The sequence below is a fragment of the Cupressus sempervirens genome, chromosome 8 (assembly GCF_028749045.1).
Source record: "Cupressus sempervirens isolate cs-2001-9-10 chromosome 8, ASM2874904v1, whole genome shotgun sequence".
NCBI lineage: Eukaryota > Viridiplantae > Streptophyta > Pinopsida > Cupressales > Cupressaceae > Cupressus > Cupressus sempervirens.
In genome coordinates, this window is record NC_143125.1 from 307023224 (window position 1) to 307050625 (window position 27402).

The 27402-nt window shown below is 36.7% G+C and overlaps 1 protein-coding gene across 1 annotated transcript; it reads left to right on the forward strand.

Annotated features, from left to right (window-relative positions):
* Nucleotides 1-57: 57 nt before the first annotated feature.
* On the forward strand, nt 58-27402 carry LOC149542628 (inositol diphosphatase DSP1-like). The gene is made up of 5 exons (XM_089797511.1): nt 58-649; nt 935-1028; nt 26629-26686; nt 26787-26830; nt 26931-27402. The coding sequence occupies exons 1-5, from the start codon at nt 462-464 to the stop codon at nt 27129-27131; spliced, it is 585 nt and encodes a 194-aa protein (XP_089653637.1). The 5' UTR covers nt 58-461; the 3' UTR covers nt 27132-27402.

The following is a 27402-nucleotide window of genomic DNA, read 5'->3' on the forward strand; positions in this document are numbered from 1 at the left end:
TTTTGGGTTTACATTTGAAAATGCATATAAATTTAAAGTTTCAATTTCTTATTTTAAATAAATTGAAGAGGGAGCAGGAATAGGAAAAGCGAGCCAACGGAGGGATTCTGTTACAATCTATGCGTTCATCTTTTCCCAGACAAAACGAAACATAAATTCTCTTTCCAGTGAATCTCAAAGCGCAAAGAATTTAAAATCATCTGAAAGTGACACTGTATCTTGAGCTCTTCATATTCCGTTGTATTTACAATTCTTTAGGACCCACAGGGAAAACCCAGAAATTGGGACCCGGAAAGTTTGGCAAGATCCCTTCGAATTGAAATCTTACACAATTTTTGGTTTGATTCATTGACTTAGTAAAGATATTTCCGTATGATCCTAAGTATTTAAGCGGGCCAATTGTGCTGTGATCCTTGGTATGCTTGCTGGAAGCGAGTTTTTGATTTTCGGGGTCGATAAATATGATACTTCAGGAGCAAGAGGACAATGGAACAATCTGCAACAATGAAGGAGGAGTAGGGAATGAAGAAGAGCAGCTGTTAGTTCCTCCTTTCAATTTTTCTATGGTCGACAATGGCGTTTACAGGTCTGGATTCCCTAACATCATCAACTTCCCTTTTCTGGAGGCCCTTCATCTTCGTTCAATAGTGTAGGTGCTCTCTATCCATTTTGATTTCTCTTCATGCCAAAAATAACAGAATAAGATAACAAATTTGAGTTTGGATGTCAATTCGATGTTTTTGTTCGAGTCTCATAATAGAACATCATTATATTTTCTAGTCTTTATTTTTCTAATTTTTAGTATTTACAGTTTCTGGGTGATTATTGTATGACCTTATATAAAAAATCTCAATGGATGGGTTCCGAGTAGTTGGTCTATGGGGTTGTCCGGTGTTGTTTGTTTAATTAATTAGTCTGGGTTGCTTGTTGTCAGCTATCTTTGCCCAGAGCCATACCCGGAAGCCAACAGGGAATTTGCACAGAGTCATGGAATTAATCTTTTCCATTTCGGAATCGAAGGATACAAGGTTGGTCATCTTATCTCTACCTTGTCTATGAAATAAACAATTTCTGGTTTCTTAATAGTTATGTACTCTTCACGAAGATCTTGATTTCGCTGATCTGATCTGTACGAAAGCACCCTTTTTTGGGAGGTCGCTACCTTCTGTATCAATAAAACTGAAATTTATACTTAATAAATAGTAAATGTAACTCATCATATTAATGGATCCTGCCTCTGTGAATTGAACGCTAATTGAATGAAAACCACCTATCATCATTATCTGGGTGAAATCTATTTAGACTTATACCAAGGCGATTGTTGATTCATTGTCTTGTTTAATTTTCTATTAAACTAAACCCAATTTACCGTACACACGACAAATATGATGGAACCATGGGTAGCTTTGTGAACCCGGTTTGTTGATTGATGTTTCCTCCATGTATATGTAATCTATATTTGGTCATCTAGATGAATTGCATTTTTGCGGGCATATTGTGACTGTATAGGCTTTAGATCAGTAGCTCGCACTTATCATCTGGAGGAACTGAAGTCATTCAGCAAGAGAATCCAAATGCTATTTCTGCTGGAGCTCTTAATTAATTGGGAATGTGTTTTAGGATAAGAGGTTAGAAAACTTATTCTGACAGAAGACACTTCCTTGTTGGGATGTTTGATCCAGTTTCATGGTTCCACCAATTTCTAAGAGCTAATCAATTTAGTAAGTTTGACACCTCTGATGATTACTGGGCTTTGGATTTGTGTCGACTGAAAGCCTTTTCTTGCTCTTCTGCTATTTGCAGTCATATAGTTTATCCTGGTTTCAAACAAATTTAATCAAATTAGAGAGCATGGTACTTAGTTGGTTTTGTCCCCATTTTTTAATATGCTCTATTTAGTGGATGGACGGACACCATAGGATTAGCTTTCAGATAAACCGCTAGACTTTCAGTTTTTAGTTAGAAAGTTATATTACATTTTATGAATAAGGCAGTTGAGTCTTGTGTCCTTCAGTTGGGCAGTGGTTGAGTTTTTGCGTCTTCAGGTTAAGCAGTGATCAAGTCTTCAGTGCCTATCACTTTTATACCACTGATTCAAGAGTGGACTACTAGTTAAAAACTTAAATGTCCCCAATTTAGGATTAATTGTCTATGATTGTGGATCAACAGTTTTGAGGGAGTGTTGTTCAGTTAGATGCTTGAATTTGAGGAAATTAATTGTGAGTTAGTTGCCACTGTCTGTGGACTGACAATTGAGAATTGTTAAGAGTTGGGTCAGGAAAGCAAGGCATAAGGAAGAAAAAAAGAATTGGAAAATTAACAAACATTCAACTCTCATTTCAGTGCTAATGGCATTGTTACAGCTGCTGTGTGCATTTCGAGATGAAATCTTTCAGAAGCAAACCTATCATCTTGTAGACTGAAACCCACAAGAGGATTGCATATCAGTTAATATAGAGTTTGTATGCTGGGAGTACCCATTAAGTTGTATTAAATTGGTATACTTCCCTTTCAACATAGATTGTTAGCAAAAGAAATATAAAAATATAATAAAGTATAACCGTTGATCGAGTGTTGTGTGTCTGTTATTTGTGCATTTTGGAGGGATTACTATGAAGTAAGCAAATGATTTAGTATTCCTTTTTCATATAAGTTCAAGCATTCTTAATGGGTATGTTATGGGTCTATAATTGGTATTATTTTACTATTTTTCAGTATCAATTCGTGTGATAAATGCTCTTGATTTTCAACAACTATCAAAATAAATACAAACTGAAATGATGTACATAATCTTTGAGAGAGGTAAACTGGTTATCTAGAAGTTGCGATTCTTCTTTGTATATTGGTAGTGATGTTTTTTCCTGCATCCAAAGTTTGATGAAGAGAAATTACAAATTCATTTGTACCATAACAATGAAGCACTTTTATTCCACTCGACAGACCTTAAGCATGCAATCATACAAGCATCCTATAAGGAAGTGAAGCATTGCAATTTTCTGTTTCTTTTCTATTTTTGGACGCTTAGTGAAACATAGCACAGGGATTGTATCAGCAGGGACCTTTTTGTGTCTTGGATGCCAGCTCATAGGGGTACTATTCTATGAAAATGTTGTCAGACCTGGATTTGGAATCATTCCTTTCTATTCTTAAGCCATTTGTTTATAAAATTAAGCCTGCAATGAGACCTTGATAGGAGGTGTAATGTCCCCATCTCTTTAACCTCTCAATAGATTTCTTAACTTTTCGTCCTTTGAAGGCTAAGCGGAAATAATTAAATTGATTTCTTATAAAGTCATTAAATACTTAAAAAATAAAATTAAAAGAGATGACTTTATATTTAATTAATTTAATATTAGGGAATCGTCGAGAAGCACAACTTATCTATTGTTGGAAAGGAGGAAGCTTCCAGAATAGTGTGATAAGATAACACTTATGATTCTTCTAGAAGGGGGGGCAGGAATAATATAAATAGAGGAGAGAGCCTCATGGGAAGGCATCTGGATTTGTTATTGACATTTGCCTATGTATTTGTGGAGCCAAGGGCCTGCAGATAATCAATTTGTCTTTGGGAACGAAAACTCTCAATGATAGCAATTTTGAAGGTGTGAAACATCACCTGAATTATTGCCGATTAGAGGTGGTATTACAGTCACTTCATTGTGTCGAATTTGTGGCCATGGGCCAGGTGTGAAGAGGAAGAATAAGTAGGGCATTTGCTACAGGAGCTTGTTGCAGGAACACTGTATTATCTTGTCATTAGGGCATAATACCTGGAGATATTGATTGCATTGTCAATAGAGACTCAAAGCGACTTCAAAAACTAGGTTTCTCTTGTTTATTCATGCATATTATATGCTACTACTGTAGGTGTCAGTCTTTATTAGAATTAAACATTTATTTATATATATGATACTAGAGTTTGGATTTGATATTAGTTTGTATTCAGATCTTGTAAAGATGTCTTGGTTGTAGATGCATCCTTTTCTCTTAGTGCATTAACAGGTGAAAGGAAGGATTATATTCATTGTGCATCTTGTAACCATTTATTACCAGTAGAAAATTAGGGTAATTTGTGATCAATTTGAGCAAGGCTCATTACAGTGGTATCAAAGCCTTTCATCCTGCCATCCTGTGAATAGTCAAACAATAAATGAGTGAGAGAGAAATCAGATGTTATAACAAGGAACAATGGAAACAACAATATCAGAATCCACAGGTTGAAGGGGATACATCCTCAAAAGCATTAAGAGAAAGAGATACCAGCAAAACAGTTCAAAATATGGCAGAAGAAGAAAATAGGGATGCAAGAGCTGAAAAGAAATTTGATACCATGCTTGATAAGTTGTCATGCTTATTGGCAAAAATGGATCAGCAAGTCACTCAAAATCAGAACACAGCCACTCAAAATCAAAACATAGCTGAACATAGTGGAAATAATGAGGGAAGGTCTATACATTGTGCTGAAGAAACTAGAGGATCAGCCTCTAGGCCCCTTTTTCCCACCTTTATACCAAGAGAAGAACAACCACATGCTACTCCAGCTATTTCTTTTGGAGATGAAGCTAGACAGGCTTACTTGGAGTATACTAATCTTCCTCCTGATATGAGAGAAATATGGACGTTTGATCAATTCATGAATCAAAGGAATAGGAGAGGAGGAATGATCACTATGCTCCAAGAAATGATTATCAACAAACACTTGGTAAGATTTCCATGCCTTACTATGATGGAAGTAAAAAATGCATAGCTAGGTCTTGGGTTCAAAAGCTTGATAATTATCTTTCTTTGAGACCAATGCTTGAAGAGGATGCCATAAGATTTTCCACACTACATCTTGAAGGAGCTGCTCACGAGTGGTGGTATCATGGGTTAGTCACTCTTGGACATAACCTTATCACTACATATGAGGAGTTTACTAACAGGCTGATTGAAAGGTTTGATGTCAAAGATCCTGAGGTGACTTTCCGTGAACTGGCACAACTAAAACAACATGGTTTCCTTGATGCTTATGTGAATGACTTCCAACAGTTATCGGTCATGGTTCCTAACATCAGTGAAAGAAGATTGGTGGTCTTATTCGTGGAAGGATTGATGGAGCCAGTGAAGGGTTGGTTGAAAGCTTTCAATCCTCCCTCACTACAGGAAGCAATGAAGAAGGCATGAGGCATGGAGTTTGCTGCCCCTAACAGAAAGTTTACATCAAAAGGAACATTTTCCAGTCATGACAACAAGAAGTTTCCTAAGAAGGAGGACAAAGCTAAAGATAAGTCTACTTTTCCACTTGACCGTGAGACTCTTACTGATTTGAGGAAGAAGAAACTATGCTTCTATTGTAAGGGACCATATGGTATTAACCATGATTGCCCTATGAAACCTAAGGGGAAGTCAAATCGTGCAATGTGGGCACTAATTGAAGATTCTAATTCAGACTAGCAATCTGAAATTAATGATTTAGAATCAGAAAAATCAGAACATGATGAAGAATTAGAGGAAGAAGTAAAGCTTAAAGAGGCTCATCTCACAAGTATTCAGCGAGAAGGGTCTTTTAGGATGCGAGGGGTTCTTGCTGGTCAAAAGATTATTACTCTTGTTAATACAGGTGCGACACACAATTTCATTGATACTAGGCTTGTTGAGAGGCGTGGTTTACAGATTGAGAAGTTTGAGGGAATTCGAGTTAAGGTTGTTGATGGTTTCACTCTTAGGTGTGACAAAATGATTTCACAATTGCCCATGCGCTTGAATAACTATGAGTTCAAGGTAAATTTTTATGTGGTGAACATGGGAGACACAGATATGGTTTTGGGAATGATGGTTACACGACATAGGAATATTCACCCTCAACCTTCGTGAGATGGAAATGAGATTTGAGATGGATGGAAAAACTCATGTGTTGAAAGCACTCAGAGACACCAGTTGCAAGACTATTTCTCTCAGGAAAATGGAACATCTCTTGCGTCATGACATGATTGAGTGGGCAGCAGGTTGTGTTTTGAAGCCAACACAGGAAGAGCAGCAAAAACCTGTTTATCATCTTGATATACAAGAGTTGAGGATCAAGCATGACAAGGTCTTTAACGAGATTCCACCTGGTAGACCTCCAGATAGAGGGATAGAACACATCATCGAATTGGAGGAGGGTGCTAAGCCTGTTATAGTCACTTGTTACAGGCACCTTAAGCGGCTTAAATATGAGATAGAGAAAACTATCAAGGAGTTGCTAGCTATGGGGCATATTAGACTGAGTAAGTCACCTTTTGCTTCATCAGTAGTATTGGTTAAAAAGAAGGATGGTACTCTAAGGATGTGTATGATTATAGAATGCTTAACAAGAGAACAATCAAGAACTGCTACCCCATTCCAAGGATTGATGAATTGCATGGTGCCAAGTACTTCTCCAAAATTGATCTAAGATCAGGTTACCACCAAATTTGTGTGAGAGAAGAAGATATTGAGAAGACAACTTTTCGTTGCCATTGTGGGCATTTTGAGTTTGTGGTTATGCCGTTTGGGCTAACCAATGCCCCTGCTACATTCCAGTCTACTATGAATAGGGTATTTCATTCACAGTTGAGGCGATTTGTGTTAGTCTTCTTTGATGATATCTTGGTTTATAGTCGGACATGGGAAGAGCATCTTGCACATCTTGACATAGTTTTGGGTATTCTTGGTAAGGAATCTCTATATGCAAAGGAATCTAAATGTGACTTGGGCATGACAAAATTATTGTATTTGGGTCACATCATTAGTGCAGAAGGAGTTCAGATGGATCCAGATAAGGTCAAGGCAATTATTGAGTGGCCTACTCCGACGAATCTGACACAACTTAGAGGATTTTTGGGTTTATGTGGATTCTATCGCAGATTTGTCAATGGGTATTCTCGCCATGTAGCACCACTTACAGATTTGACTAAGAAAGGGGCTTTTGTTTGGACTCATGAGGCACAGGAATGCTTTGAGATGTTCAAACAACTTATGACTACTTGCCCAGTGCTTGCATTGCCCGATTTTACTAAACCCTTTGAGTTGCAATGTGACGCTTCAGGTGAGGGGATTGGAGCTGTCCTTATGCAAGACAAACATCCAATTGCATATGAAAGCAAGAAGTTGAGGGGCCCTGAGAGGAGCTACAATATATATGACAAGGAAATGTTGGCCATTATGCATGCATTGGCCAAGTTCAGGCAATACTTAGTGGGCAGTAAGTTCATTGTAAAACAGACCATAATAGCTTGAGACATTTCCTTGGGCAGCGGGATCTTAATGACCGTTAGCGAAAGTGGGTAAGTAAGTTGCAATCTTATGATTTTGACATTTCTTTTGTCAAAGGTTCACAAAATATAGTTGCTGATGCCTTGTCTCGCCGACCACATCTGAGCTCTATGGCTGAGGTTTCAGAGGATTGGAGTCATTTGATTGTGGCAGAATATGCTAAGGATTCTTGGGCTTCAAGTATTATTGATGGGTCACTAAATGATAATAGGTACACGGTGGTGAATGATCTTATCATTTACAAGGGGAGGATTTTTCTGTACTCTAGGATCCAAAGTGAAGAACATAGTATTGAGGTCCTTTCATGATTCACCATTGGCAGGCCATCCTGGGTATTTCAAAACCTATCGACAAATTCGGGAGAGGTTCACTTGGAAGGGTCTAAAATCTGATGTTCTACGATATATTAGAGAATGTGTTGTTTGTCAGCACGACAAACAAAATCATACATATCCTGCTGGTTTATTACAGCCACTTCCAATTCCAAACAAGAAGTGGGAATGTATATCTATGGACTTCATCACAGGGTTGCCAAAAGTGCAAGGCAAGAATTGTGTTTATGTGGTGGTTGATCGCTTGACCAAGTTTGCACATTTTTTCCCAATCACTATTTCATTTTCAGCCACACAGGTTGCTGAACTATTTTTTCGTGAGGTGTTTAGATTGCATGGGTTACCACAAAACATTGTTAGTGATCGAGACAGTCGGTTTATGAGCAATTTCTGGAAGGAGCTTTTTAGATTGTGTGGGACTGAGCTTTCTTCGAGTACTAATTACCACCCTCAAACAGATGGAGAGACAGAGATAGTCAACAAACAGGTGGAAGGATACCTCAAAAATTATATTGCTGGGCAGCAAAAAGGATGGGTTAAGTGGATATAGCTTTGTGAGTACTGCTACAACACCACTTACCATATTTCTATTCAGATGACACCATTCATGGCCTTGTATGGTTAGTAGGCTCCTAGCTTTCTTGATTTGTTAATAAGTGATAGTAGAGTGCCTAGTGCTAGAGACATGTTATAGGAAAATTAGGATATCATGAAGGCTCTTCGTGAAAACATCCAGAAGGCACAAAACCAACAAAAACAATATGCAGATCAGAAGAGAGTGGAACGCTCTTTTGAGGTTGGAGACATGGTGTATTTGATGTTGCAGCCCTACAGACAGTCTACTCTCAAGAAGAGTGGTGCAGAGAAGATCAAGCCACGATACTATGGACCCTTTCGGGTCATCAGGTGTGTGGGTGAAGTGGCTTACGAGCTAGAGTTGCCGGCGGACAGCAAAGTGCACAATATTTTCCATGTATCATGCCTCAAGAAGGCATTGGGACATCATGTGGCTCCTTTTGGAGTTCTACCACCCTTAGATGATGAGGGTAAGTTGATTTTGATTCCAGAGGCTATACTAGATTTTAGAGAGAAGAGATTTAGAAGCTGTGTCATTAGAGAATATTTGATTAAATGGAAGATCCTACCTATTGAGGATGCTACATGGGAGAGTGAAGAGATTCTGCAACATCCAGAGTTGAGATTGCTTGGGGACAAGCAATTTCCAGAGGGGCAAACTGTAATGTCCCCATCTCTTTAACCTCTCAATAGATTTCTTAGCCTTTCGTCCTTTGAAGGCTAAGTGGAAATAATTAAATTGATTTCTTATAAAGTCATTAAATACTAAAAAAAAATTAAAAGAGATGACTTTATATTTAATTAATTTAATATTAGGGAATCGTCGAGAAGCATAGCTTATCTATTGTTGGAAAGGAGGAAGCTTCCAGAATAGTGCGATAAGATAACACTTATGATTCTTCTAGAAGGGGGGGCAAGAATAATATAAATAGAGGAGAGAGCCTCATGGGAAGGCATCCGGATTTGTTATTGACATTTGCCTATGTATTTGTGGAGCCAAGGGCCTGCAGATAATCAATTTGTCTTTGGGAACGAAAACTCCCAATGATAGCAATTTTGAGGGTGTGAAACATCACTTGAATTATTGCTGATTCAAGGTGGTATTACAGTCACTTCATTGTGCCGAATTTGTGGCCATGGGCCAAGTGTGAAGAGGAAGAATAAGTAGGTCATTTGCTACAGGAGCTTGTTGCAAGAACACTGTATTATCTTGTCTTTAGGGCATAATACTTGGAGATATTGATTGCATTGTCAATAGAGACTCAAAGCGACTTCAAAAACCAGGTTTCTCTTGTTTATTCATGCATATTATATGCTACTACTATAGGTGTCAGTCTTTATCAGAATTAAGCATTTATTTATATATATGATACCAGAGTTTGGATTTGATATTAGTTTGTATTCAGATCTTGTAAAAATGTCTTGGTTGTAGATGCATCCTTTTCTCTTAGTGCATTAACAGGTGAAAGGAAGGATTATATTCATTGTGCATTTGTAACCATTTATTAGTTATTACCAGTAGAAAATTAGGGTAATTTGTGATCAATTTGAGCAAGGCTCATTACAGGAGGTTTGATACTCCATCAAGCTGAGCAGTAGATTGAGGGTTGCACACATTGGAAACTATTGAAATGTTTATCATGTTGCCAGTTTGTCTAAAAGCATAATCGAATCTGGGTCTGATCTGGATTCTGAATTGATCCACCTTTTGTGCCATCTAAGGTTCTAAAATATGTTAGTGGGTTCATAGCTTGAGGAACCCATGACAAAACTTTGAAACCTTTTTTGCTTGCTGTGATGAATCCAAGAGGTTGTTAACATTTTTTCTGTTTTTAAAAAAAAAAGCCTACTGTTTTGAGACATACACAGCCACAAAGATATGGATATGGCACTGGATAGGGATAGATTACTTGAAATAATGATCGGACTTGTCTCACATAGAGAGATCGCACCAGGTGAGAGCAATGCAAAGATTGATTTATATGTAATGTGTACTGGGGAACTTTTTCATTGGAGTTGTCAGCTCAATGGAGTATAGTGAGTACATAGCCTGATGGAGAACCTTTACATCATCATTCTGGTTCTGAGTACACTTGTCCAGAAATAATGATAATGGAATAGTTTAATTTATTTTTGAAATTATTAATAAAACAACTTTTTGTTAATAGTTTTTATTTATAATTTGATTATTATATTATTTTGCAGACACTGGGTGCTAGTCCTCAGTATTATATTATATTATACCATTTTTTTTAATATTTATCAAATTTAATTATTATTTATCAATTTTATCAATATAGCATAAAGCTTATAAATATTACTATGCACTCAAAACATTAGGAAAGATGTATATTGCATAGCGTTTCTGTTTCTAGGATATAAATATGCATGTATTTATTATTTTTATATGTTTTTGTATGAATGAACCCAAAACAAACACAATCCAAAATTTATTTTTGTTTGAATTTGTAAATTGAATTGGCAACCTGAATTTGAACCAGTACCAGGATTGGTCACTTAGACTAAAACTAGAAGCTAAAACTTTTAGAGTGGTAGATATTTTCTTTTTTAAAGAAACATTCTACCACTATTTTCATGACATTAAATTTCAAATCATTATGTTGAAGGAGGTGTTTGGGGCATCCTACACTATCTTGGAACTGGGAAGGGTGATGTCTTTCAAATGCTTCTAATCACTAGAGGATACCCCGGGGGTGCTTACTGGCATTTTTGTATTTTCATGGTATTTTGCTCTAGCTTACTTGTTTCCAAAAACTGAGGATGGATCTTTGGGTGGGATTACCATAACAATAACTAGTCTTTATTTTAGAAAATGGAAACATTCACCGGCATGCTCCAAAAGCTTTGCCAATGGGGATAGTGGCAAGAGAGTGAAAAACTCAAAGCAATGGATATATTCCCTATGCCTCCCCCTACTAGCAATTGCCTGAAGGTGCTTGTGTGCCAAGTGGTCTTGTTGGTCCTTGAATTTCTCTAGGTTTTATTTCTAATGACTTGGCAATTTTAAGTTTTTTCACCCCCCTATAAAATTTACAAACCTATCTTTGTCTAGTTCATCACAATTTGGTAAGTTTTTCATTTTAGGTCATCTAAAGTCAATTTTGTATAAGCTTGCCATCATTTTGGATAACAATAACTCTTTCGAGCTTAGGGCTTCTCATGTTAGAATTTTTTTTAGCACTCCCCTAAGGATTTGTGACAAGGGCTTAATCACCTTTTGTGTACTATAATTTGAGTGGTTCTATCGGGCATTGACAGATCGCTCTTTTGGTGCAACAACAACCCCATTCTAACAAGTGGTATTCGAGCTTGGTCATAGGTTTGAATTCTTAGACCCTCGGGTAACGTTGAGGGGGAGATTGTTAGGAATTTGTTTAGCAGTCCTCTCAAGATTTGTGACAAGGGCTTAACCACCTCCTGTGTACTATAATTTGAGTGGTTGTATCAGGCATTGACATATCGGTCTTTTGGTGCAATGACAACTCCATTCTAACATGATCTTGCTAGGGCTGAACGTGCTTTTAAACAGAATGGTAACTGAAAATGGGTCGTAAAATATAATTTAACACTGAATTGCCTCCTAGTGTTGATCTTCTTGGTTCAAGTGTCTTAGGTGTCGTTTGATTGACCAGGCGCTACATATGGTTTTAACTCCCACTCAAAACAAGAAGTTTATTTGATTGCTTATTCATGCTTAGCGAAGTTTACTTCTTGGATTGTAGGTCATTTAATATTTATCATGTTAGTTGTCTCATTGTATAAGATTAAGACACGTGCTGATCTTGTCCAATCTTTTCTCTCACCTTGGCCTTAATAACCAAAGGTCTCTTATGCAGTATATATCCATTCTATTTGCATTCTTTGATAGGAATACTATTTCATTCTTATCATATTGATTTTCTGATTATCTTGTGCTTTCCATAGGCCTTTACATCTTGGGTGGATATCTCCATAGCCAAATATTACACTCATATTAGCAAACAAAGTTGAATGTTTGAAACGAAAATGAGTTTCAAAATCCAATGTTCAGGGCTAGTTTGTCTTGTTAGAATTAATGGCCCTGCAATTAATGCTTTGTGCCATTCAAGATTCAATAAGTTCAAATCAAATTCATCTTTTTACACATCATTTGCAAATTTCTTGAGTAACTAGAGGGATTTGGCAAATTAAAGAGTGGTAAACCAGGCAAATTATATTTGACAAGTATATGAAATTTTAGAGAAATGGATCTGCAAGTGTTGTAGTGGCGAGTTCTCATTCTACATTTGGTTCTAGCTGTTGACATGTTCTCAGCTTGGCTTGAATTTAGTTGAATTGTTTATGCTTGCCTTGATTATATCTTGTATTTTAGACCATAAATAATAGAATCCATGGAAGTTTTTCACGGACCATAGATTGGAAGTAAGTTAAATGTAAGCTCCCTAATAATCTATAATATCTGGGTCTATGATTTTGGTAAAGGGGTGATTCCAAACTGCTTCAAGAATCCCAATGTTATCACATGAATTGCCAAGTATTATGACAACAAGTCTGGAACTATGAAGAGAAGCGAGAGAATTAATGCTAGATTTGAATGAGAAGGCTATCAAGAAAAGTTTTGGTCTTAGAAGTGATAACCTGAAAAGCATATAGAATGCGCTTTCAAGGATCAGGTGCGAAAAGAACAGACACTTGTATGGGAATGTTGAGCTGCAACTGTTTTCTATGGTACTAATATTCCATATTTAGTAGAATTATGGTGAATAATGTCACCATGTTCAAGAACTACTTCTGAACTACATAACCTTGCTTCTACCAGTATTGTGAATTAATAGCAATAAAACGGTTGATCAGCCTGCTGTAGTTTTCCTGTGTGATGCATCGCATACTTACAATATTGTCTTATATGATTATGCTGGGTTACTTTCAAATGTTTTGGAGCAGGCATTGTTTGAGTACATAAAGAAGAAATAAGGTCCACACACATTCAAGCATGACACAAAATGGTATTATAAGATAGAGCAACTGTTGTACTCCTAGGTTGCCACAATGAACAAAGTTTTCCCAAGACCTGTGCAGCTATGGTGTATCCAATATGGATAACACCATTTCTGAGTTAATTATCCAATGTGCAAAGACATTTTTGTTGGAGTATGAAGCCAATTATCCGTAATGACTTGGCTAGAATGGATTTAGCTGCAATGATCCATACCCACTTCTGAAAGCCCAGATTATAATTGAGCAGGTTGGTGGCTAAAATCAAATGTATATTAGGTTATATGGGTCCAAGATGCCCCTGTTCAGGCTAGTCCTGCATGGCCCAATTAGGTTGGTGGCTTTGGAGTTGGTTTGACAGCTGGGATCTGCTGATGAATAGTTTGAGTTGATTGGGAAAATAGCTCTATTGAAATTTCTTTGAGTATAGAGAATTTATATTTTGAGCACAGATCTTCCATCAAGTGAGCTGAAATGATCTTATATGAGTTCTGTACAAGCACAAAAGACACAATCCTGAATATTTTCTCAACAACCAGATGATACATAACTGGAAGAAAAAGAAGCTACTACATGATTGCTAGGAATGAGAAGATGCGTCTATGGAATTGTGTCAATCATATTAATTTTGAAGAGAGGAAATCAAATAGGAGAAATATTTGGACTGCAGAAGTGAGAAAGCATGAAGAAATTTCCAATTAGGGGCTTTTGTAGAGATAAAGGATCCAGTTCAGAGAGTCGATGGGTTGATTAGTTATGAATCTCACTGGCAAGGAGGAAAAGATGTTGGTTGAGGAAATTGGAGAAGACAGTGAAGAGGATTCCATCATGATAGCAAGATATGCTGTTTCTTTAAATGGGATGAAACCAAGCAGTGGAGAGGAAGTAGATGAGCAATTTGGGACAGAGGCAGAAATTGACCCGCATGCTAAAGATTCAACCAAGCCAGAAGAACCATGTGCAGAACTTGAAATTGGAAGAGTTCCAGATCTTGAAGAAATCCAAGATAAGACCATTGTGAAACATCAAGCTTTCTTGAGTGATGATATGCTAAGAGCCAAGGCCTTTGCTATACATTGATAATTCAACCTGGCAACTCTATTTCCACAAAACTGATTTTAATGTCAATGGACAAGTTTTAGCATACTGGGTTGTGATCGTCTCACAATATGTCCATGGACCAAACTACCCCTGAACTTTGAAGAGTCCAGAGGATCTTTTGGGTCATTGAGTCCTTCATTTTGATCTTTGATTTGCAAAGGAAATTCAAGATCGATATGGCATCTTAATTTGTAAAGCAACACACCTCCTTGATTTTGAATTTGTTCCTTAAATTGGGATTCTTGTCCTCTCTTGTTCACCTCTTTGCATGTCTTGAATACCTTGGGCCTGTCCTGTTCATGACGATGTCTTCTCTTCCTTGAGCTTTGCGTTGAACCCTTCCTTGTTCATGTTATAATGCTCTTCTTTGAAGTTGCAATGTCCTCTTCATTGAGTCCCTTTGAGAAACTTCTTGCGGTATCTCTTCATTCACTTCCTTCTACCATTCTTTCCTTGCATCAATTCTGAAAAAGAGAAGATTTTGGATCAAAAATAATAGGGCCGGACTGCAAAGAGTGAACTGGAAAAAAATAGCCAGCTTATATAAAGTAGTTGCCTGTCCACCCTATTATCAGATTATTCAATTATTAGAGAAGGGATAACTCTCATGATAGACAAAGGGATCTTGACTTGAAATTCACAATCTTGGATTTGAAGATTCTTGATCTTGAATTGGAAGTCTGACTGGATTTTAAAATTGAATTTGTATTTGGATATCTAGGACTTAGATCTGGAGTGGCATTCAATACTTGGAAAAAAATCAGAAATTTGGAATTCTCGGAATAATCTGAATTCTTCTTGACAATCTTGAAGTTGATTTGAGATCCTCTTGCAATCCATGTTGTGAACCTGAAAGTGCTAATGTTTCTGATGTAATTTGCATCTTCCTTAAGGGCCCGTTTGGTGAGCGGAATAGGAATACGTATTCCAAAAATTGTGAATTCCTTGTTTGGATGCACCAAAACAGGATTGGAATACGAAGCAAAAATGGAATACGTATTCCATTTTTGGCCCAAAAATGGGGTTTTGCAATTCCACCAAAATAGGTGGTATTGGAATACGTATTCCTATTCCATTTTTTTTAATTTTAGAAAACATAAATTTTCGGGTCCGCAAATTCCCATCAAATATTGGCTGAACCAAACGGAGAACAGGAATACGTTCTATTCCAGAATACGTATTCCGGAATATGTATTCCAGAATACGTATTCCTATTCCGCTCACCAAACGGGCCCTAAGTCTTGGAATTCCATGCAACCATTGATCCAGATCTGGAAATGCCTTCTTCATTCTGATTTTTCTTTCTTTGACTCTGACTTAACTTTTTTCTTCTTGATGAAGACTGCTGGGAATTCTGATTTTTCAACCTAGGCGTGGGAATTTCATCCTTTTATTCTGCTTCTAACTTGCACCTGCAATCTAAAAACTTTACACCTTAGGTCCTCACTAGAAATTGTGTTTTGACCTTATTTCAATCTGCCTTTTTTTTAATCTACTCTTGTTCTGTACTGAAATCGGATTTGATATGATTAAAATGGTGTAGTTTTGTTTAGGAATTCACTCTTGCAATCTGATTTTGGTTTGATTTTTGATCTTCTTTTTCTACTCTGATATTCACATCTCTCCAGCGCTTATTTCTGCGATTCGGATTTGAATATGCTCTTCTGCTGGTCTTATTCACTACTGATTTGTGTTTGATGACATCCTTCATGAATAATTGTTGCTCCTTGAATCCAATTCACTTGATGAAAATTGTTCTTATCTTGCTGAAGTTTGCACTTATGCTTCTCAATTCACTTTTGACCCTCTTTTCTTTGTGATTGAACATCTGATATGAAGGCTGATCTGCTTTTAATTCTGGAATTTGCAGTTTAGGGTGTTAGGTTCCAATTTATCCCTGCTTTAGTTTCATCTGCAATTCAGATTTCTAATTTGTTTCGTCTCTGCAAATTTGGTAGGATTTGCCTAGGTGCTGATAAATTTGCTCCTTGACTGCTCTGCTCGGATCTGATTTCAAGTCACTCTTACCTTGATTCTAAATGCACTCTTTGCATCCTATTTGAATCTCCATCTCTGCTGAAAACTTCTCTCTACTTCTGCCTTGGATCAGATTTACTGTGAAATTTTATGAATTGAATTTGTTTTGGGGCGACTCCTTTTCCTCCCTGTTTTATACATTTTTCAACTTGAATTTGTACTTTTGCACAATGAGAGCTGACTTTGAAATTGCATATTTGTATTTTGAAACCTTTTCTTTTGGGCGTGCATCTTAGGATTTGCTTCCTTTTTGATAGGGCTGACCTTTACACAACTTTTTGCAATTTAAAATTGCATTTTCTAAGGAGTGGGATTTCCAGGTTTAGCTGGAAATGTTATAGGTGGAGATTAAAGTTTGTGGTGGGCGTTTTGAGGAATTTAGGTGGCACTGTGTTTGACTGAGGAGCACAAATGAGCAATTTAGAGGGAAATGATTTGCTCCTAGGGCAGATTTGAGACTTTTAGCTGAAAATAGCAAAGAGAGACTGACTTTAAGGTGGAAATGGTAAAGGAAAATCACCTTTTAGGTAGAAATGGAAGTGGAAACTTGGTTGTAGGTGAAAATGTGGAAACCTTGATTTTAAAACAGAGTTCTAAGGATTTCATTTTCATTTCAAATTCTCTTGGGGTTTTTTTTTAATTTCAACTAATGAGTTTTAGAATTTTTTTCCCTTGTTTTCCTTTTAAAGTTTGAAAATATTATTTCTCCTCGGAAAAATTTGGATTTTCATTTCCACTTAACATTTCCATTTAGCATATCACAAATTTCATCCGTGACGCCTTGATTCCCAATCTTGACAACATTTTGACAACCTAATGGAATTTTGACAACTTCACCCTCAATTTCCAACATTGGCAAATACAACTTCTCAACTCCACACTTTTCTCAGGATTTGATTAAAGTCCCCTCTAGATTGACAAGACAGTACAACTGTCCCAGTAGCTAGGGGCCAAGATACCAAAATTATTGCCAATCTAAGAAAAGCTAACAAACACCTACGATAAACTAAGCCAAACACAAAGGCACTAAGTGACAAAAAGAAGGGATCCCGAATTGTAATGGTGTATGTGTGTTTACACCACATGTGCCATTAGGGTATTTTTGGAGGGTGTGTTCAATATCAGTTTAATTCTTGTTGAAGAGATCGATATTTTCTAGATCTTGGCCTTGGGTGCTAGCACTAAGGAGGATTTGACATACTCTTAATTCTTGTTTCCAGATTTGTTTCTAGCTGCCTATTTGCTATTCTTGCAGCTGTCACCGACTGATATGCATTTTAGCAGCCTCAACACTTTTTGGGGCCAGTTATTACACACTGTAGATTAGATCCGAGCCCTTTAGTAGGGCACAGTGGCCTACAAGAAGTAATGATCTTTTTCTAGTCATACAATCAGTACATACATTTGGATTTGGAATTGTGATTTAAGTACATCATATCAACATTGTGACATGTTTCTGCTACTACAATTGAACAAACTTGGTTGCCAAGGTTTGCCTTTCCCCGTGTATTCATTTTGGTAAGCAAGGGTTTACAAATCAGCTCTTATTTTTTATGTAATTGACTTGCACAATTTAGATCTGATAATAAGGATTGCATGTGAAGTTGTATAACTACCACTGAGGTTTTGATAAGAAATTTCTATCTACTTGTTTCTTTTTTTAGTTTGTTGTCTAAACTTTGGTACTCTAACCTCAGAAAACTGAAAAAAAATGTATTCTGGTACATTATAGTGGTTTTAGTGTAGTGATCTTGCTAACTTTCTTGGGGAAGAATAATTTTTGTGATGCAAAGGATTACCTCACACACGTCTTAGTTTCAAAGAGCTATCTTTCTTGGGGAAGAACTATATTATTGATGCAGCATACCCCACATACTTTCTTGTTACAAAGAGTTTAAATTTTAGATACCACGAGAGAAAAAGGAGATCTCAATGATGTAGCCTTTAAAAAACAAAAGCAGAGATTAAAATAGAAAATATTGATATCGTAGAATGAGAAAGTAGTTCTTCTATAAGGGAGAAAGAACCAATTTACAGCTCACTATCATCATTTGAGGTCAAAGACGGTTGACAACTTGCTATCATCATGCGAGGTCAAAGACAGTTGACAACTCACTATTATCATGCAAGGTCAAAGTTAGTTGACAAATCTGTGACAAACATTTTTGTTCCCTGTTTTAATGTGTTTGATCATGGAAATTCAGAATTTTTTACTTTTGTGTTTCACAACAGATAAATATTGCAATTATACTGAACTGAAAGAACAATATATTGAAATGACCCCAACCAGAAATACCCGAAAGTACATTGTATCATTAATTTCAAGGATACCTAGTTGATATAAAGACACTACAATCAAATATTCAACATACCTATTTGCTGATAACATACAATATTGAGCAATAACAGAGTAAACCAGCAATAGGAACCTCCAAAATTGGACTTACTCCTCCAGAGCAGAACTTGAAGTTGCACAATGAATACAAATCTGTTCTCCAACCCTAAGCGCCACGAATGCAGAAAATAATAACACCTCCAAAACCATTGTGCCAACAATAAATGAAGTAGCATAGCTTTCTAGAGAGGTATGGTCAGCAGGCAATATGGTACAACTGACAAAGGGGGTGCAGTCTGCACCTAAATCTGCTACAAGCTTATCCAATCTGTTCTCCAAACAATCCTTTCAAATTTTGCTGCATGAAGGAAACTGAAGATCAACTCAACAATGAAGCCCAATGATGCTCTTTGATTGAAATCACCATTAAACTTCGAGATCGGATCTTTCACCAATGCAGAAGATGTTCCTTGCAAAGCTACCAGTCAAACAAGTTCAACCAGCAAGGGAAGTCTCCAAAATATCAATTCTAACCATATAAAAATGAGCTCTCAAATGTGCCTTTATAGGCCCTCAAAAAGGCATGCCTAGCCAAGGAGTCTTTAAATATTATTCTAAGTCCTTATCTCCTCAAAAGAGGTGCTCATCCCAATAAGACCCCTTTTTTGAATATCTGCACTTTATTATTTCAGTGCCACTGTAGTACTCAAATAAATTAAAACAATGATAAAGTTAAATATTTAATTGGACTGAATAACTATAACTTACTAAAATTTAAAAAGCACTAGACTGTATTGAATATCAAGATAAAGGCACCCACTTACACAACTTAAACGAGTAACACTAAAATAAGATAAGATTATTAATGTCCAACAAGAGACCAACAAGGGTCTATGGAACTGAAAGATACAACAGTACAGCAAAGAAAGGTAAACCAGCAGGAGCATCCAATGGTGACTGGAGAAGAAAAGAGAATAGATCGCAACAAGAGGAAAAAGAACAGAAGAAAGAAAGGACCATCAGTCCTTTCTCGGTACAAAGAAATCCTGTATAGAGGGATACGGACTAGGACGAGTGAGGGTCTGGGTCCAGCTCTGCCTCTGCCTCTGTCTCTGCTGGGCTGACTTACTAAAAATAGTACAAGAAATCTAACCAAAACCACTTCAGAAAAGGGTGTTATGTACGTCTCAACCACCTGATCTCATTATAACACCAATTGCTACCAGTTGTTGGATCAAACTGTCAGCACGAGTCCCCTGCCTACCGGACCCTCTGAATAGGTTAATGGTCCACCATGCTGATGCGCTTAGGGAAGGTGACATTACAAAATCTGTTCCATTTATTCTCATGAGAGATGGATTCGTGTTGAATCACTACTCATGAAACATGGGTCATCGAGTTTGACTCAAAAATCACACAGTTAAATCCTGATATTCACATCACAATTTGACTAGCTGTGGAAATCATCTCCTACTTATCAATTGATGAGCTTAAGGGGCTTTCTAATGAATGGTTCATAAGGCACAACACTTGGTGAAGGTTTTGCAAATGGGGTTGCAAGCTTTGGGTTTAACTGTGGAGGAAACTTCGTAGTTAAGCGCGCTCAGGCTGGAGTAGTACTGGGATGGGTGACCTCCCGGGAAGTCCCGGTGCTTCACCCCTGTGAGCATCACCTAGATCCAATGAGTGCTAAGTGTTCCATTTATTCTCATGAGAGATGGATTCGTGTTGAATCACTACTCATGAAACATGGGTCATCGAGTTTGACTCAAAAATCACACAGTTAAATCCTGATATTCACATCACAATTTGACTAGCTGTGGAAATCATCTCCTACTTATCAATTGATGAGCTTAAGGGGCTTTCTAATGAATGGTTCATAAGGCACAACACTTGGTGAAGGTTTTGCAAATGGGGTTGCAAGCTTTGGGTTTAACTGTGGAGGAAACTTCGTAGTTAAGCGCGCTCAGGCTGGAGTAGTACTGGGATGGGTGACCTCCCGGGAAGTCCCGGTGCTTCACCCCTGTGAGCATCACCTAGATCCAATGAGTGCTAAGTGTTCCATTTATTCTCATGAGAGATGGATTCGTGTTGAATCACTACTCATGAAACATGGGTCATCGAGTTTGACTCAAAAATCACACAGTTAAATCCTGATATTCACATCACAATTTGACTAGCTGTGGAAATCATCTCCTACTTATCAATTGATGAGCTTAAGGGGCTTTCTAATGAATGGTTCATAAGGCACAACACTTGGTGAAGGTTTTGCAAATGGGGTTGCAAGCTTTGGGTTTAACTGTGGAGGAAACTTCGTAGTTAAGCGCGCTCAGGCTGGAGTAGTACTGGGATGGGTGACCTCCCGGGAAGTCCCGGTGCTTCACCCCTGTGAGCATCACCTAGATCCAATGAGTGCTAAGTGTTCCATTTATTCTCATGAGAGATGGATTCGTGTTGAATCACTACTCATGAAACATGGGTCATCGAGTTTGACTCAAAAATCACACAGTTAAATCCTGATATTCACATCACAATTTGACTAGCTGTGGAAATCATCTCCTACTTATCAATTGATGAGCTTAAGGGGCTTTCTAATGAATGGTTCATAAGGCACAACACTTGGTGAAGGTTTTGCAAATGGGGTTGCAAGCTTTGGGTTTAACTGTGGAGGAAACTTCGTAGTTAAGCGCGCTCAGGCTGGAGTAGTACTGGGATGGGTGACCTCCCGGGAAGTCCCGGTGCTTCACCCCTGTGAGCATCACCTAGATCCAATGAGTGCTAAGTGTTCCATTTATTCTCATGAGAGATGGATTCGTGTTGAATCACTACTCATGAAACATGGGTCATCGAGTTTGACTCAAAAATCACACAGTTAAATCCTGATATTCACATCACAATTTGACTAGCTGTGGAAATCATCTCCTACTTATCAATTGATGAGCTTAAGGGGCTTTCTAATGAATGGTTCATAAGGCACAACACTTGGTGAAGGTTTTGCAAATGGGGTTGCAAGCTTTGGGTTTAACTGTGGAGGAAACTTCGTAGTTAAGCGCGCTCAGGCTGGAGTAGTACTGGGATGGGTGACCTCCCGGGAAGTCCCGGTGCTTCACCCCTGTGAGCATCACCTAGATCCAATGAGTGCTAAGTGTTCCATTTATTCTCATGAGAGATGGATTCGTGTTGAATCACTACTCATGAAACATGGGTCATCGAGTTTGACTCAAAAATCACACAGTTAAATCCTGATATTCACATCACAATTTGACTAGCTGTGGAAATCATCTCCTACTTATCAATTACAAAATCTGTTAACCAAAATGATGCAAACATTGCATAATTTGAATATTTGTACAGCTAATCAAAATAGGGGAGGAAGTACTTTAACCTTAGTTACCGGATTCATGCCCTAGAGGCCGGATCCGGATTCGGGTCCGATCCGGATCTAGATTCGTGCCTGGATTCGTGCAGATCCGGGTAGGATCCTTGTTTTACATAGTGGATTCGTCCGGATTCATGGCTCACGAATCCTGACGAATCCACTGTGTAAAACAAGGATCCTGCCAGGATCTGCATGAATCCAAGCACGAATCCTCAAGGATACAGCATGAATCCTCAAGGATCGACAGGTTTAAGTGAGTCTAAGTTATTTAATATGACTTTTTTAAATATATTTTTTTGCTTTCTAGTGCTAAAATGACCTTTTTATGCATTATATATACTAATAAATGAGAGAAACAAATATATATATATATATATATTAGGATTCGTGGAGGATTTGTGAATATATATGTATATATTACTGATCTTGCCCAAGCCCCAACTAGTAACAAATATATATATATATATATATATATATATATATATATATATATATATATATATATATATATTTGTTACTAGTTGGGGCTTGGGCAAGATCAGTAATATATACATATATATTCACAAATCCTCCACGAATCCTAATCGGGAAAAAAAAAATCACGAATCCACGGATCCGATTCACGTGCCCGAATCGGATTCGTATCCCGAATCGGTAACTAAGACTTTAACCAATGAGATGGTTTTAATCAACTCTTCCACAAGTGCTTTCTAGGCAAGTTTGTGACGAAGAGAAGACCAACTAGAGGAGGAGCAACAATTTCGGTCACATACGGTAGATGTATGACCAGGTATCATGAAGAATATGGTATCCTAAGTCAAGCAGTTTGTGCTGATTTATCCTTAAGTTCTATGGTTTGAGGATAAAGAAGGGGCAAAGGAGAGGAAGGATAAATTGACTCGATTAATCTTGAAAACGTAAATGACATTGGTATGGTAAGATCACCTTACCTTATGATGGCTCAAACCAATGTTTTGGTATGGCTTGATTGCAAAAATCGGATACATATTTTTCATCGAATCCCAGGTATGAAAAGGAGGCATTCAAGTTTGCTAACTTGTGTTTGGAAGGTATGGGCCATGATTGGTGGTAGCATGGCATGGTTATTTAGGGGCACAATTTTTGTCACCATCTTAGAAGCATTTAGTCAAAGGTTAAAAAAAGATTTGATAAAAAGGAAAGAAATGCTCATTTTTGAGAGTTAGCATGGTCGAAGCAAGAAGGAACAACGGAAAATTATTTGGCCAAAATTTTAGAAATTAGTTGTGATGGTATCAAATGTGACGTGGCCAAGATTTTGAGATTATTGTGCTATTTATAGGAGGATTAACTTGGCCTATCAAGGATTTGGTTTGTATTTCAATAAACACTTTAGGAAGCCATCAATAGAACCTTGAACTTGAAGCCTTAAGCAGTCAAAACTAAATTATATTTGAAGATCCCATATGTGGAGCAGCATTAGAACCTTTTCAAGAAGGCCTTCCCTAATAGAAGGCATTTCCATAGAAAAGAAACAAAATTGGAGAATCTAAGAATGGTACCTGGAATCTAATTAAAGAAATGTTTTTTTTTCTTTTAAAGAGCCATGTGAGCTTGGCCACAAATGTTTGTGAAAAGATTAGATACACTACATAGAGGTTGTTTTAGATGAAGATTAAAAAATAGAAGATCTACATCTAAAGGTTGTTGTACAGGAATCGGAACTTGAGAGTAGTGAGGAAAATTGCACCTTTTCTGGTGCTTCTAAGTATCATACTTTTAAAGTTCATGGATATTGTAAGGGTAGTTATAATTTATAGTGGGGCCACCAATAACCTCATGGTTAAGGTATTGGTAGCCAATAAACAATTGAAAACAAAAGATTTAGGGGTCTCAATGTTATCATAGTTGATGGATTCACCAAACCTTCATAGGTGAGACTAATGTTGTCTTGGGTGTACAAAGGTTGGATGTTGCATTCATTTGGATAGTTCACCCAAAACCTTAGTTGCTGAATTATGGGAGTTTTTGGGCGATTCCAGGTACGAAATGTACTGGAATTGGATTCTGAAACGAATCTCCTGTGGTACACTTCTGGGATTTGTGCTTCTAAATGTGGAAATGGTTAATGATTCTAGTTTGATCTTTTAGATATTTTTAAGACCTACATTGCTGATTAGCAAACTCTGAATGTATCTATCATGAGATTCTAGTTTGATCTTTTTGATACTGAAAACTGAAATTAGAAATTTGTAATGGTTTTCTTTAGCAAATGTATTGGTATATGTCATTCTAAACTTAATTCTATTTTTTAGCTGCATATCTTTACCATTTATATATTAAATAAACACATGTATATGTGTGTGTGCATATATATATGAATGTACTGAAAATGTACCCAACACGTCAACAAAAAGCTGGTGTACCAGCGTTTCGTACCCACATGACTGTACCCTTTTGTGTTCCCATTCCCAATTTGGCAACTTTTTTCAAAACTATTTGGCAATGGAGCTGAAATTCAGATCTGATGGAGGAGATATGGTTCTTCAATACCTTTCAAATGGAGCTTCAAAAGTTCTTTTAACAAAAAGTAGGAAGAGACTTTTTCATGGAGGCCAAGTTACTTGTACAACATAACGTTGATAACTGATTAATGCCGATAGGCCTTATTCAATGGCAGAAAGGGTGGAGTAGAAAGGTGTGAGCGTGTTAACTTATATCTTTCTAGGTTAAATTTGACAACCATATACACGTCAAAATTTTAAATTTTATTATAAACAGAATATACTTTTAAAAATAATTTAATGATCACCACATAAAATATATGTTAAAATTATAATCTTTGGATTCTAAATCATCATTTAGAAATCAAAATAGAAAGCTTAAATTAGTGAAAATAAATAAATAGAGAAAGAAAATATAAATAGTTTTGGATGTAGTAAATTAAATTTTAATAATTTTGTAGTGGATATCTATTGGCATTTCTTTAGATAGATATATCTAAGATATCTATACTATATAGGATCAATGGAAGGTGAGAAGCCTTATCATTTTGATATATAGTTTGTTTTGGAAGATATGTGAGATTGTCTGTTTGCAGTGAGTTCAAATTTGAACTGATATCTGACATACATAGTCATTAGGGTACATCAAGCATAAGCATGTATATGAGTATGGGTACTGCTTTATTCAGGAAAAATGGTTTAGATATGTTTATTAAATTTCAAATTTTAAAATAAACATTCATTTTTAAATTTTAACTGTCAACTGCTGCCAAAAATCAGAAATATTAGGATTTTCTTTTGACATTTAAATACTTCTAGAAGGTATTGGATGGGCATCATGCTTTCTTTAGGTCTTGAGAAAACAAAAGTTTAAGTCTTTATTTAATTTATTTTTGTTACAAATAAGGGTACCTATGAGGCTCCCACCCTAGAGATATCTAGAGATGACAGATGAGTGGAGATTTATGTTGTCTCCAAGAGTACCAGAGATGCATTATTCATCATCTATCTCTCTTGGTTAGGTGTGCACCTTATACATTCTGAATCTTGCAAAATATGCTTCCATCCACAATGTAGGATACTTGAAAGTGTTGTGCTTGGGTCTACCTATAATCTAGCAGCGAGAAACATTTATGAGGGGGCTTTTTGAATGTATTTTAATTAATGCATCCATGTCTATTGTTTGATAATTTTTCAAGGCATTTGTATATCTACATCTGTAAAGGCGAGATTTGGGGTATTGGGATAATTATACGAATATTCCCCTTTTTCACACATCAAAATTGAATAATAACATTTTTTGATTTTTGACAATATTCAGTTGATTTTTTATAAAAAATCTATACTTCACTGGAGAGGGATCTCAAAAAAGATTCAGAATTATGGAAACAAAAGAACTGCACAGTGGTTTCCAGACAAATCATATTATGTTACCTGTGAAAATATGGAATGTTAAATTATCAATTGCTGAAAAATGATAAATTTTATGAATTTACTTTTAATGTTTGAAGGCTTTAAAAGGTAGCAGGCACCATGTTCTTTTTAGGGCTCGGGAAGATGAAACATAATTAATAATTATTTGTTTTATTATTTCTCCGTTTTTTAAGGCACCTGTAGATTGATTCCTTGGAGATATCTAGAGATAGGAGGAAAGAGACATTCAGGATGTCTCTAAGATACACAAGATACATTCTCCAGGATCTTGTGTTGTTTAAATTGAGATGCATTACTGTATCAGGAGGTGCATTTCCCAGTATACTGCTGGACCATAGAGCAGAAACACACACAACAGCTTGTTTAAAGAAATATATTCATGCTATGTAAGCCTAGCTGGCACTTCCTTGATTAGTTCGGCAACATTTATTTACTGCTTGAATTTGCCCTAACTAGTTCTTGGGGCTAGGAATTCTGCATAGATAAGAGGGCTGGGCTTTGGTTCCCTCTATTATCATCATATTTTCCATTTTTGTATCAGGAAGGATTTATGAGAACTTCTTTCGAAATTGTTGTACATCTATTTATTCCTGTGTAATAGTCGAGTAATGTGTATCTACTTCTTATCTTTATAGAGTCTGATTACTGTAATTCAATTTGATGTCCTTGCCTTTTGGTTGACAGGAGCCTTTTGTTAATATACCAGAGAATACCATACGAGAAGCATTAAAGGTTTTGTTAGGTAATTTTTTTAAACAAAATTTGTCTCTACTGCCATCTAATAATTTTCTGTAAGATATAATTGTTCATTTGATTTTCCTTTTTTCTCTTATGTGTCACAGATGTTAGGAATCATCCTGTTCTGATTCATTGCAAGCGAGGAAAGGTAAAATATTATACATTGCACATTATGTTAGTGAAAATGAGAGAAATTTCAAAATTTATTTTTCTATGCACACATACTCTTACAGCTATCATTTGTGCAGCATCGTACTGGCTGCCTGGTAGGATGCCTTAGAAAAGTACAGAGTTGGTGCTTATCATCAATTTTTGATGAATACCAGCGCTTTGCTGGATTGAAAGCAAGACACTTAGATCAACAGTTTATTGATCTGTTTGATGCATCCAATTTTAAACGTTCAGGTTTTGCATCATCACATTTTCCTGCTCCTACTTTGCGATCATAAGCTGAATTTTTTCAACTGTTCATTTTTTGAACAAATCTTGAAAATTGAATCTTTTGCATAAGTATGAATCAATGTATCATAAGAATGCATGTTCTCTGGATGCATATTTACTGTGCAGTCCTTGAAACAATCATTTTCAGTTGACTGGCTATAGAAAAATTGATTTCATCTGACACGGTTGGCTTGATACAACAAAAATGCCATTTTTTTATTATACCTAACAATGTTATGTAATTAAAGCTCGATCAATTTCAAATAAGGTGGTTTTTTA

Excerpts from the sequence above, each read along its gene's own strand:
- LOC149542628 (XM_089797511.1), top strand. The coding sequence starts at position 462 with ATGATACTTCAGGAGCAAGAGGACAATGGAACAATCTGCAACAATGAA. Across the intron at positions 1,029-26,628 it reads TCGGAATCGAAGGATACAAG|GAGCCTTTTGTTAATATACC; the intron begins GTTGGTCATCTT and ends TTTGGTTGACAG. Across the intron at positions 26,687-26,786 it reads AGCATTAAAGGTTTTGTTAG|ATGTTAGGAATCATCCTGTT; the intron begins GTAATTTTTTTA and ends TATGTGTCACAG.